The sequence below is a fragment of the Perognathus longimembris genome, chromosome 13 (genome assembly GCF_023159225.1).
Source record: "Perognathus longimembris pacificus isolate PPM17 chromosome 13, ASM2315922v1, whole genome shotgun sequence".
NCBI classification, from domain to species: domain Eukaryota; kingdom Metazoa; phylum Chordata; class Mammalia; order Rodentia; family Heteromyidae; genus Perognathus; species Perognathus longimembris.
The window spans coordinates 48,280,334-48,292,984 of NC_063173.1; the positions used below are offsets into that span (position 1 = coordinate 48,280,334).

The 12,651-nt window shown below is 41.3% G+C and overlaps 1 protein-coding gene across 7 annotated transcripts in view; it reads left to right on the forward strand.

Annotated features, from left to right (window-relative positions):
- The window catches only part of Atg13 (autophagy related 13), a 45,712-nt gene that overhangs the window by 13,430 nt on the left and 19,631 nt on the right, over nucleotides 1–12,651 (forward strand). For all 7 annotated transcript variants that reach the window (XM_048359848.1, XM_048359850.1, XM_048359847.1 and 4 more), the window contains 3 exons: nucleotides 4,358–4,439; nucleotides 5,329–5,409; nucleotides 6,123–6,242. In XM_048359848.1, the coding sequence (XP_048215805.1) occupies nucleotides 4,371–4,439; nucleotides 5,329–5,409; nucleotides 6,123–6,242 (270 nt within the window). In that variant the 5' untranslated portion in view covers nucleotides 4,358–4,370. The remainder of the gene's footprint in view (nucleotides 1–4,357; nucleotides 4,440–5,328; nucleotides 5,410–6,122; nucleotides 6,243–12,651) is intronic.

Consider the following 12,651-nt stretch of genomic DNA (forward strand, 5'->3'; position numbering starts at 1 on the left):
AATTTTCTGCTCAGACTGGCTTCGAACTGCAATCCTCAGATCTCACTCAACCTCCTGAGTAGCTTGCAGTAGGATTACAGTCATGAGCCACCAGCAGCTAGTTTGTTTTCTTTTTCAGATAGTTTACTGTGAGTGCATAAAATGATAATATTTTTGTATTTTCTTGGTGGTACTGGGGATTGAACTCTAGGCCTTATTAGGCACACCTCCTACTACTTGAGCCATGCCTCCATCCCCTTTTGCATTGGTTTTATTCCAGGGAGGGTCTTGCTTTATGCTCAGGCCAGTCTGGGTGGCAGTCCTGCTTTTACGTCTCTGTGCCAATAGAGATGAAAGGAACAAGTCACCATGATCAGCCATGTGCTTCCTCAGTAGCTGAAATAGCATGTAACACCACACCATGCCCAACCATTAAGTAAGATGGAATCTCATGAATTTTATTTCAGGAACTGATTTTTTTTTATCAGTCCTGGGGCTTGAACTCAGGGCCTGAGCACTGTCCCTGAAATGTTTTTTGGTTGTCATTTTTTTGCCAGTCCTGGGGCTTGAACTCTGGGCCTGAGCACTGTCCCTGGCTTCAAGTGCTCAAAGCTAGCACTGTGCCACTTGAGCCACAGTGCCACTTCTGGCCTTTTCTATATATGTGGTGCTGGGGAATCGAACCCAGGGCTTCATGTATACGAGGCAAGCACTTTACCACTTGGCCATATTCCCAGCCCCTTGTGGAATTACTTCTAATGTTGCTGTTGTCATCAGATTGAAAGTTGTAAAAGGTGAGCTGTTTCATTGGTATATGATATTGATGCATATCAGACAGTATACCGAAACTTAGTGATTGAAATTAATTTATTATCATTCATGCTGTTTTGGATAGTCTTGGTTCAATGGGAAGTTCTGTTGGTCTTGCTTGGGTTCTCTTTAAAGCCATCAGGGGGCTTAGCAATTGAAACTCCAGGATCTTATGCCTTCCAGAAGTAACATTGTATCACATGCTAGGCCATATTCCCAGTCCAGTCCCTGAGATTCTTTTACTCAAGGCTACTAGCACTCTACCACTTGAGCCACAGCGCCACTTTCTGCTTTTTCTGTGTATGTGGTACCGGAGGAATCAAACCCAGGACTTCGTGCTCGCTAGGCAAGCACTCTACCACTAAGCCACATATCCAGCCAAGCAACTGATTTTTGTATGTATGTTAATTTTGTATCCTGGTATTTCATTAGTTCTAACAGTTTTTTAGGAGTGTGTGTGTGTGTGTGTGAACGTGTGTGCGCACACGTGTGTGTTTGTATTGGGAGGAAGGTATTATGGCTTGAACTCAGAGTATTGAGCTCTCCCTTGCCAGCTCTTAGTTTTTTTTTGCCCAACGCTGGCACTCTGTCACTTGAGACACACCTTCATTTCTTGCTTTTTGGTGGTTAGTTGGAGATAAGAGTCTCACAGCTTTTCTTACCACAGCTAGCTTTGAACTGTGGTGCTAAGATCTCAGCCTCCTGAGTAGCTCGGATTATAGGTGTAAAGCCACCAATGCCCAGCTGATAGTTATTGTTAATCTAGAAATAATGACTACCCAAATAAGAATAAGCAAAGGCTGTTCAAAGCAAAATAATCAGATCAGCTGTCATCACTTGAATTTGGCCAGAGACTCAGAGACAGACAGAAGGACAAGAAAAATTTATTTTGGAAAAAGAGGAAGGCTTCAGATATCTCCAGATTGGAGATGTTGGTCTGAGAAATCTGTACACAAGGTAACTTAACCACACCTGGCATAATCTGGTTGGAAGTGGGACAAGAATTAGGGTACTAACTGAATTCTAACCTGGCATAATCTGGTTGGAAGTGGGACAAGAATTAGGGTACTAACTGAATTCTATCTGATTGGGCCAATTGTTGCAGTAGTTCTTTTATGCTGCCTGCATTGGTTACTAGAGACTGGTTTCTATGGGAAGTAGGTTGGCTTCTTTTTCTAGTTATGGGAGGTACTAAGTTAACTTGATGTACTGGATATATTGGATTTTGGACCGAATTCTTATATTTGTGGTTCAGCCCTTGTCAGTCTCATTTAAAGCAAATAGCTGGAGCTTAGCACTGTTGGCCATAGATACTCAGAATGTTGAGATCTGAGGATTGCAGTTTGAAGCCAGCCTGGGCAGTCCATGATACTCTTACCACGTTAAACACCCCAAAAGCCAGAAGTAGAGCTGTTGCTCAAGTGGTAGAATGTTATTAGTCTTGACCACAGTGCCCAGATCCTGAGTTCAAGCACCAGGACCAGCATCCAAAAAACAAAAATAAAAACACACAAAAGCCAGGCCTGGAGGCATAGCTCAAGGAATAGAGCTCCAGCCAAGCAAACAAGCCAAGCAAGCACAAGGCCCTGAGTTCAAACTTCAACACTGGCAAAGGAAGTACAAAAAAGATTAACAAACCTCATCTGGGGGAAAATATGAATATAGAGAGATAGATACATATTACAAATATATACAGAAATATACTTTTTTGTAGTTAAATGAAACTGTACTAGACTTCTCAGTTATCCAGATTTAAAACACTAGCACCCCTATATCTTTTTTCAAAATGTCTCCGTACTGTTTCCTATTCATGTCTGCTGTTAGTTTTAGCCTAGACTTAGAAGCCCGAGTTACTGCCAAGGACCTAGCTTGTTTCCCTGCCTGTCTTACTGCAAAACTATTGCACATTATACCAGCAGAGCTATCTTTCCTCCTCCAAATCCTTGAGTAGGCTGGGTTTCTGGCACACTTGGTATAGATCGGGCTCTAGCTTTGCATTCATAACTCTGATCTGGCCCTAACCCTGTCCACATGCAGTCCTCTGGAAAAGTGGAGTACTTGGTATTTCTATGCCCCTTTAGCTCTCTGTTACTTAAACCTCTCTCTTCATGCTCTTATGTCCTTAAATGCTTTATTCCTCATCATCAGCCCATTTTGCTCTGAGAGATAAGTAATAAATGCTTCTCAATTTCCATGAAGCTCCTGGAAATACATGTAAGCATTTTCATGTGTGTACATTTTTCTGAGAAAGGGTATTTGTAGTCAACAGTTTCTCAGAAGGGGCCTCAAACCCTTCAAAGTGGCTTTTTTTTTTTTTTGCCTTTTGAATTAGTATAAATTAACTTCTTTTATGTTGCTTTAACAAAGTTTTTATCTTATTTAAAACAATTTTTTGTTTTTTTTTTTGTTGTTGTTGTTTTGTTTTGTTTTTGGCCAGTCCTGGGCCGTCAACTCAGGGCCTGAGCACTGTCCCTGGCTTCTTTTTTGCTCAAGGCTAGCACTCTGCCACTTGAGCCACAGCGCCACTTCTGGCCATTTTCTGTATATGTGGTGCTGAGGAATCGAACCCAGGGCTTCATGTATATGAGGCAAGTACTCTTGCCACTAGGCCATATTCCCAGCCCCTTAAAACAATTTTAGTTTTAATAAACTAGAGTAATAAAACATTTTGATAGGCAAATTACATATTTAAAGATTAAAGTTTCAGAATCAGGTTCATAAGTATCATCTGATACTAGTTCCTACAGCTCTTTCTGGGCAGTTTATTTTCTCCATGAGATTGTGTCTTAATATTTATTTTTTTGCCAGTGTCTAGGCTCAGGGCTCTGAGCTTCTTCTGCTCAAGGCTAACACTCTACCACTTGAACCACAGCACCACTTCCAGCCTTTTTTGTGTATGTGGTACTGAGGGATCGAACCCAGGGCTTCACACATGCTAGGCAAGCTCTCTACCTCTAAGTCACATTCCCAGCCCGTGTCTTAGTATTTTCTACTTTGAAAAAAAAAAATACTAGGGCTGGGAATATGGCTTAAGGGTAGAATGCTTGCCTAGCAAGCATGAACCCCTAAGTTTGATTCCTTAGCACCACATACACAAAAAAAGCTGTAAGTGGCACTGTGGCTCTAGTGGTAGAGTGCTACCCCCTTGAGCATAAAGAAGCTCAGACCCTGAGTTCAAGCCCCAGGATTGTAAAAAAAAAAAAAAAAAAAAAAAGTACTAGCTGAGTGCTGGTGGCTAAATGCCTGTAATCCTCAGGAAGCTGAGATCTGAGTATCTCAGTTCAAAGTCAGCCAGAGCAGGAAAGTCTGTGAGACTCTTCAATTCCAGAAAACTGGAAGTGGCCCTGTGGCTCAAGTGGTAGAACACTAGCCTTGGGCTGAAGAGCTCAGGGGCAACACGTAGGCCCAGAGTACAAGCCCCACAGCCAACCAAAAAAAAAAAAAATGTACTTTCTACTTTGGTGTCTTTAGCTAGTAGACTATCATCCCTATATGCTTTGACATAACAGTTCCTTTTTAAAGGTATTAATCACCTTTTCCATCACTCCTTTTTTTTTTTCTCTTGTAGATTCCTATAGGCAATGGAAACTGATCTCAATTCCCAGGACAGGAAGGACCTGGACAAGTTTATTAAATTTTTTGCCCTCAAGGTAATACATCCACTCTCTTGAGCCAAGACCTGTAAGAACTGACTCCTATGCTTCTCTCTTTAGAGAACCCTCTTTGGAAATGTAGCATAACAGCTTGCAGTTTGCCTGTTTCAGGAGATTTCTGTCTGGTAAACTAAACTGTCAAATATGAGGGTGGCATTGGGGGTGTGACTAAAAAGTAGCTTCTAGTTTTCTGCCATTACTTGTCAGTGGAAATGTCAAACTGTTATACCATGTTACTGGCACAACGTGTTCCTCTCGGATGAGAACAAAAGACTTAAATTGGAATGGGCAGCATTTTGGACACTCTTCCTTGAGTTTCAGCCAGCACTAAAATGTCCAACTTTCACTTATTGTTGCCTTCCTCATAAACAGAGAATTAAAACTGAATTTTGAAAGTTGTTTTTCACAATCTACAGTTCATTTCTCTACCTGCATCACTTTTCCTCTCAGCAATTGCCATACCAGAACTGTCCATGCTGTGTCCATTTTGGTTGCAAAATTATGTGGGAAGACTTTTGCCATATGGGCTAAGCTATATGAATAATTACAGAATTCTTGTTTTAGATCTACTATGATAACATGAGCTTGTGACTGTGAATATTTAAACCCACAGTTGGACTTATTTTCTTATGAACATCTTAGAGATCACATGCAGTTTTTCTTTCTGCCATGTGGGACTATAGTAGGTTCCAGGCTTAAACTCAACTTCCTGTTACTGGTTGACCCTGCATTTGGGAACATTTCTGATACTATTTTTGTGTGCGTGTTTGGTATTTTTTTTTTTTTTTAGTCTGCTCTATTTAAAATTCTGCTCTTTCCTATGTAAGCCACAGTCATGTGCTACATCTCCAGCCTGACATTTTCATCTATTTGCTTCTGTTTTCAGACTGTCCAAGTGATTGTCCAGGCTCGACTTGGTGAAAAGATTTGCACTCGTTCGTCATCTTCCCCAACGGGTTCAGATTGGGTAAATTAATTCTTCTTTGCTGATGGGTGTATACACTGTAGTATGTATGTATGTATGTATGTATGTATGTATGTATGTATGTATGTATTTATTTATTTATTTATTGGCCAGTCCTGGGGCTTGGACTCAGGGCCTGAGCACTGTCCCTGGCTTCCTTTTTGCTCAAGGCTAGCACTCTGCCACTTGAGCCACAGCGCCACTTCTGGCCGTTTTCTAGATATGTGGTGCTGGAGAATCGAACCCAGGGCTTCATGTATACGAGGCGAGCTCTCTTGCCACTAGGCCATATTCCCAGCCCCTCACTGTAGTATTTATGACAAGAAATGAATGTAAAGTTCTCAAGTGTGACAATAAGGCATACTACTTAAGTATTTCTAAATTATGACATTAAAATAGCAAATTTTATTTCGCTTGGATATATTTCTTATTGAAATTAGCCCTGAATTTATTTGGTACTTAACTCTTCTGCTATGATAGATGCATAGCTTTGTCTCTAGAAAGCAAAAATAATATATTATTATGTACTCTTTGTAATAGGTAATCTTTCAACCTGAGACTTGGGGTTTGGGTTAAGCTATCTTATAGGGAGGGAGAAGTATTTCCTATCTTCAGGGAAAGCAGTTTGATGTTTTACTCCACATACATGACCATATATTCACATCTTTCTCTAGAGAGTTTCACACAAAAATCTTCTCTTTTTTTTGTTTTTCTAGTTTAACTTAGCAATCAAGGACATCCCAGAGGTGACACATGAAGCAAAGAAGGCATTGGCAGGGCAGCTGCCTGCGGTTGGGCGCTCTATGTGTGTGGAGATCTCACTCAAGACTTCTGAGGTAGGGTTATGGCCAGAACTATGTCCACACTTGTCACTCAGAACTCTTCACTCTTTGGTTCCAACTCTTTTCTCAGTCTTTCCCCTGGTCCTTCTGCTCAGGCCTGCTCATCATTTTCTGAAAGGATCAAGGGCAGGTTGTTTGTGATGGTGTGCTGGAGAGTGACCCCAGGGCCTCAAGTATGCAAAGCAAGCACTCAGCTCTGGCAATGTATAATAGGCTCCTTACCTCCTGCTTCCTATACCATATTTCTGCTTATTTAGGCATCCTTGAAAATCTCCCTCTTTAGAGAGATAGGTAACTGCTACTGTTTAGACTTCCTATGGTATTTGGTTTATAGTTGTTTCTTGAAAACTTGCTGTGTTATGAGGGTTTTTTTTTTTTTGTTTTGTTTTGTTTTTACCAGTTTTACCAGTACTGGGGCTTGAACTCAGAGCCTAGGCACTGTCCCTTAGTTTCTTTTCCTCAAGGCTAGTATTTTACCTCTTGAGCCACAGTGCCACTTCTGGCCTTTTCTGTGTATGTGGTACTGAGGAATGGAACCCAGGGCGGCATGCATCCCAGGCAAGCATTCTACCACTAAGCAACTTTTTTTTTTTTTTTAAAGAAATGTTCCTAGGTTCCAGTGTATTACATCTATACTCCTAGTCTCTCAGGAAACTGAGAATTGAGGATTGCAGTTTGAAGCCAGCCTGGGAAAATCCTTGAAACCCTTTATCTCCAATTAGCCAGCAAGAAATCACAAATGGAGACATGAGTTAAGTGGTAGAACACAATGATTGAAAAAGCCAAGCCTGGGGCTGGGAACATGGCCTAGTGGCAAGAGTGCTTGACTCATACACATGAAGCCCTGGTTCCATTCCCCAGGACCACATATATAGAAAGAAAACAGCCAGAAGTGGCGCTGTGGCTCAAGTGGCAGAGTGCTAGCCTTGAGCAAAGAGAAGCCAGGGACAGTGCTCAGGCCCTGAGTCCAAGGCCCAGGACTGGCAAAAAAGAAAAAAAGAAAAAGCCAAGCCAATGTGCTAGGAATGTAGCTTAGTGTTAGAGTACTTGTTTAGCATACATGAAGCCCTGGGTTCGATTCCTCAGCATCACATAAACAGAAGTGGCACTGTGGTTCAAGTAGTAGAGTGCTAACCTTGAGTAAAAAGATGCCCAGGGACAGTTCCCAGGTCCTGAGTTCAAGCCCTAGGATTGGGGAGGAGAAAAAAGGAAGAAAAGAAAAAGCCAAGCCAAGAGCATCAGGCTCTAAAGTCAAGCCTCAGTAGTGGCACCAAAACCAAAAAAAGATTATTCACATAAATCCACATTAGGATTGAGGCCGATGTTACTGTTTGCTTGCTTGCTTGCTTTACTTAAAAGCTATTTATCTCTGTATTTGTTTATTTTTTATGTTATTGGGCTTAAAATCAGAGCCTTACACTTCCTAGGCAGGTACTCTACCCCATGAGGCACACCCCCAGCCCTTTGTGCTTTAGATTTCTAATAGGTATTAGATTATGATCTGGGATGGCCTGAACCAATATCTTCTCACATTGCACCTCCCCTCTAGTTAGGATGGCAAGCTCATGCCACAGTCTTTTCTTTTTAATTAGTTCAAATGGGATCTCTCAAACTTTTTGCCTGGATTATCCTCAAAAGCCTTGGTTTTTCTGACTCCCAGGTCGCTAGGATTACAAGATATGAACCAATGTATTTGGCTAGTTGCATGCTTAGTAATCTATTTCCACTAATAGATTGTAAGCTTGTATGATATAATATAAAGCAAATGGACTTTAGAGCTGTGCTGAGGTGAGGTCAAATCCCTGCTGAATCACTTTAACCAAATGACTTAACCTTATACTCACTAGTGACATGACACCAGTTTTTGTTGTGTTTTTTGTTCAGGTAATGGGGCTTGAACTCACATGGCACTTTCCCTTATTTTCTTTTACTCAAGGCTGAAGCTCTACCACTTGAGCCACAGGTTCACTTCTTGCTTTCTGGTAGTTAATTGTAGATGAGAGTTGTATGAAGTTTCCTTCCTGGGCTGGCTTCAAGCCACAATTCTTACATCTCACCCTCATGAGTAGCTAAAGTTCCAGGCATGGGCCACTGGTGTCTTACAACCCACAGTTTTTACTTTTATTTGCATTTGTTTTGTGCTGAATTTATTTCCATGTCATTTGCTGATTTTAACTTCTTATACATACCTACATACCCAGTGAATCCTGGATGAGGTGAGTAGTGGTAGTGTACACTTGGAATTCCAGCACTTTGGACTATGAAGCAGGAATTTGAAAGTCCCAGGACAAGCTACATAGCAAGTTTTGAGGCCAGCCTGTTCCACATAGGGAAACCCTATGTAAAATCAGAGACTGAGAGTAATGAATCAATACAGGAAGAACTGTTTTTGTTTTTGTTTATCCTGTGCAGTATTAAAGAACAAACCCAGGGCCTCACACATGCTCTAAACTACTGAGACCTGATAACTGCTCTTGTTTTTGTTTCTGGTTTTGCTTTTGGTGGTACTGTGGTTTGAACTCAGGGCCTTGTACTTGCTAGACAGGTATTCCACTACTTCACCCATGCCTCCAACCCTTTTTGGTATCTATATTTTTTAAATTAGGGCCTTACTTTTGCCTAGTATGGCTTGAACCATGATCTTCTTATTTGCACTTCTGACAAAGCTATGATAGCAGGCATGAACCACTATGCCCAGCTTTTTATTAATTGAGGTGGGATCTTGTGAACTTCTTGCCTAGGATAGGCTCAAACTGTGATCCTCCGGATCTCAGCATCCTGTGGCATGTTGGCAAGAGCCACATGGCAAGACCACTTCCAATTTGGTTTGTTGTTGTTGTTTTGTTTTGTTTTTTGGTTGTAGCACTTGAACTCAGGGCCTAGATGCTGCCCTTGAACTTTTTGCTCAAGGCTAGTGCTCTACCACTTTGAGTCACAGTTTGACTTCCAATTTTCTGGTAGTACATTGGAGATAAGAGTCTCACATCGGGGCTGGCCTAGTGGCAAGAGTGCTTGCCTCGCATACATGAAGCCCTGGGTTCAATTCCCCAGTACCACATATACAGAAAATGGCCAGAAGTGGAGCTTTGGCTCAAGTGGCAGAGTGTTAGCCTTGAGCACAAAGAAGTCAGGGACAGTGCTCAGGCCCTGAGTCCAAGCCCCAGGACTGGCAAAAAAAAAAAAAAAAGTCTCACATTCTTTCCTGCCCTGTCTGGCTTTGAACCACAATTCTCAGATCTTAGCCTCCTCAGTAGCTAGGATTAGAGGCATGAGCCACCAGCATCTGGCTTGGTTTTGTTTTTTTCAGGAGGTCTTGCCCCATATCCCATGTTGGCCTCAATCCCCCACGCGTCTTGCCTCTCTCTTCCAAATGCTGGTTTTATGAGAGTGTACAACCACATCTGGCTTTAATCTTATTTCTGAAACTCTTAGGGTAAAATAGTTGGTAGTTAGTACATGTTCCTGTTTGTGCTCTAACTATTTTCCTTGTTAAAACCAGCAGCTGTTGCATTCTTACATACTGTTGTGTGTTTCTCAAGTTCCTTGTGAAATTAGGAAGCATTTAGATGTATAACCACTTCTTTTTCCTCAGGAGCCAGCCTTGTGCCTAGAATAGCATGTAGTACTCCTTCAAGAATTTTATTGAATGAATAGTTTCAGTTTTTATTCTTTGGAAACCCTAGCATCCAATAAAACAAAATTCCTTTAGTGAATTGCAAGCTTCTACAATGAGTTGTTTTGCTTAGTGATTCATAGAGCGTCTAGAAGGGATCTGTGGAAGAACTCTTTCCTCTCATGAGCATCTGGGAAATCTGATTATAAACAGTTCTGATTAGAAAAATTACATCAGCTTGTAGATACTCTCCAGTATTTATTTGTCCCTTATTTTTGCGGGGGGGGGGTGAGGAGAGAATTTTGTAATTTTCTGTTATTTTAAAAATAACACAATATTTTATTTGTGGCAGTGTAGTTTGGGCATGGTGGCATGCCTCAGTTGTCCCAACTACATGGGAGAATGAGTGAGTCAGTCCTCTGGACATAATCATTCTGGAGTCCAAGAGTTGAAGGCCTACCTTAGCAACATACTGAACCCTGTCTCAAGAAATAAGAAATTACAATGGATAAGGATAGATACTAAAAATACACAATATAAATTTGACCTATAACAACATTTCTAGGTCAGATTAATTTCTTAACTAACCCAAGCTCATTCCTACACCTGGATAATTAGTGAAAAGGTCAAGGTGTCCAAAAGGATCTGATTATCTTTCTCAGTCACACATGAAGTGTTACAAGGTTGAGTGATCTTTAGCTCTAGGCTTTTCTTTCTCTCTCACTAAGGAAGTGTAAGGAATAATACGTAGAGTCTAGCTAAAGCTACCAGACAACTAGACGATTTTTAAGCTAAAGAGGAAGCTTTCTTACACTGTGGCTGATACCTAAAATTTCCCTTATAGAATCGAAGAGAAAGGCTCCTTCCATTACTTTAAAATTGTCAACGTTTCTTAAGGTACTTTAGAAAAATAGATAAAAGCTTTTAGGCTCTGTATATCACCTTTACATTAAAAGAAAAAAAAAAGCTTTAGTGCTAAAGTGGGACACTGGGCGTTCACACCTGTTATCCTAAGTTACTAAGGAGGCTGAGATCAGACGATCATAGTTTAAAGCTAGACCAAGTAGGAAACAACAAACAAAAAGCTGAAAATAGAACTTTGGCTCAAGTGGTAGAACACTAGCCTTGAGCAAAAAAATAGCTTAACACTCTGTGTTCAAGCCCCAGGACCGGGCTGGGGATATAGCCTAGTGGCAAGAGTGCCTGCCTCGGATACACGAGGCCCTAGGTTCGATTCCCCAGCACCACATATACAGAAAATGGTCAGAAGCGGCGCTGTGGCTCAAGTGGCAGAGTGCTAGCCTTGAGCGGGAAGAAGCCAGGGACAGTGCTCAGGCCCTGAGTCCAAGGCCCAGGACTGGCCAAAAAAACAAACAAACAAGCCCCAGGACCAACACCAAAAAAAAAAATGTTTTTTTAGAGTTCGGGATGCTACCCAGTGGCAGAACACTTGCCTAGCATGCACAAGGCCCAAGGATTTCTCTCTAGAACTGCAAAAACGAAAAAGGAAAAATAATTGTATTCTCTGATCCAATAGCATCATTGATTCTGGAAATTTGCCTAAATAAAAATTTTGTGTATGTGTGTACAATGTCAACTTCTCAACTGGAGCCATGGCTCAACCGGCCATGAGCAAAAAAAAGCTGAACCAAGAGCAAGAGGCTTTGAGTTCAAGTTCAAGTACTAGCACCAAGAGCAAAACAAAAAAACAAAGGAGAAAAGAAACGTTGTAAGTAAGCTATATAGTCCACAGTAGGGAGACTGGTTGGATAAAAATGTTAGTCATAGTGTAGAATACTGTGTAACCATTAACAGTGATATAATTTGGAGGTATTGGAGGTATAGCTTCATGGTAGAATGTTTGTCTAGCACACTCAAAGCACTGGATTTGATCTGTGGCACTGCAGAGATGCATTATTTTTAATCATCTGGAAAAACTTCTTTTTTTGTGTGTTTTTTTTTCTTTTTGTGCTCTCCTGGGGCTTTAACTAAGGACCTTGTAGTCTCTCTTAGCTTTTTTGCTTACAGCTGTTGCTCTACCATTTGAGTCATACCTCCACATCCAGCTTTTTAATTGATTAAAGATAAGAGTCTCTTGGATTCATTAGACTAGCACGAGCCTGACTTTGAACCACAATCCTCAGATCTCAGCCTCCTAAATATCTAGTATTATATGTGTGAGCCACTGGGTGGCTGTCTTGTTTTGAACTTACTAGGCAGGTGCCCATATTATTGTTGTTATTATTACTATTGCTGCTGTTGTTATTATTTATTTATTTATTTTTGCTGGTCGTGAGGCTTGAACTCTGGGCCTGGGTGCTATCCCTGATTTCCCTTTGGTCAAGGCTACCAGTCTACTTACTACTTGAGCCACAGTGCCACTTAGAGCTTTTTCTGTGGTTAATTGGAGATGAGAGTTTCATGGACTTTCCTGTCCAGCCCTAGGTATTATTTTTGTTTGGGTTCTTTTTAACTGTATTTTTTTGGTCTTTTTTGGTACTGGGAATTAAACCCAGGATGTTGCACTTGCTAGGCAAGCTCTTTGCCACTGAACTACATCCTAGCTCCTGGGCCTAGGTATTAAGAAAAAATAAAGCTGGGCACCAGTGACTCACGCCTACAGTCCTAGCTACTCAGGAGGCTGAGTAGCTAAAGATGGTGGTTCAAAGATAGCCTGGGCAGGAAAGTCTGTGAGACTCTTATCTACAATTAACCACCATAAATCGGAAGTGGTACTGTGGCTCAAAGTGGTATAGCACTAGCTTTGAGTAAAAGAGCTCAGGGACAGTG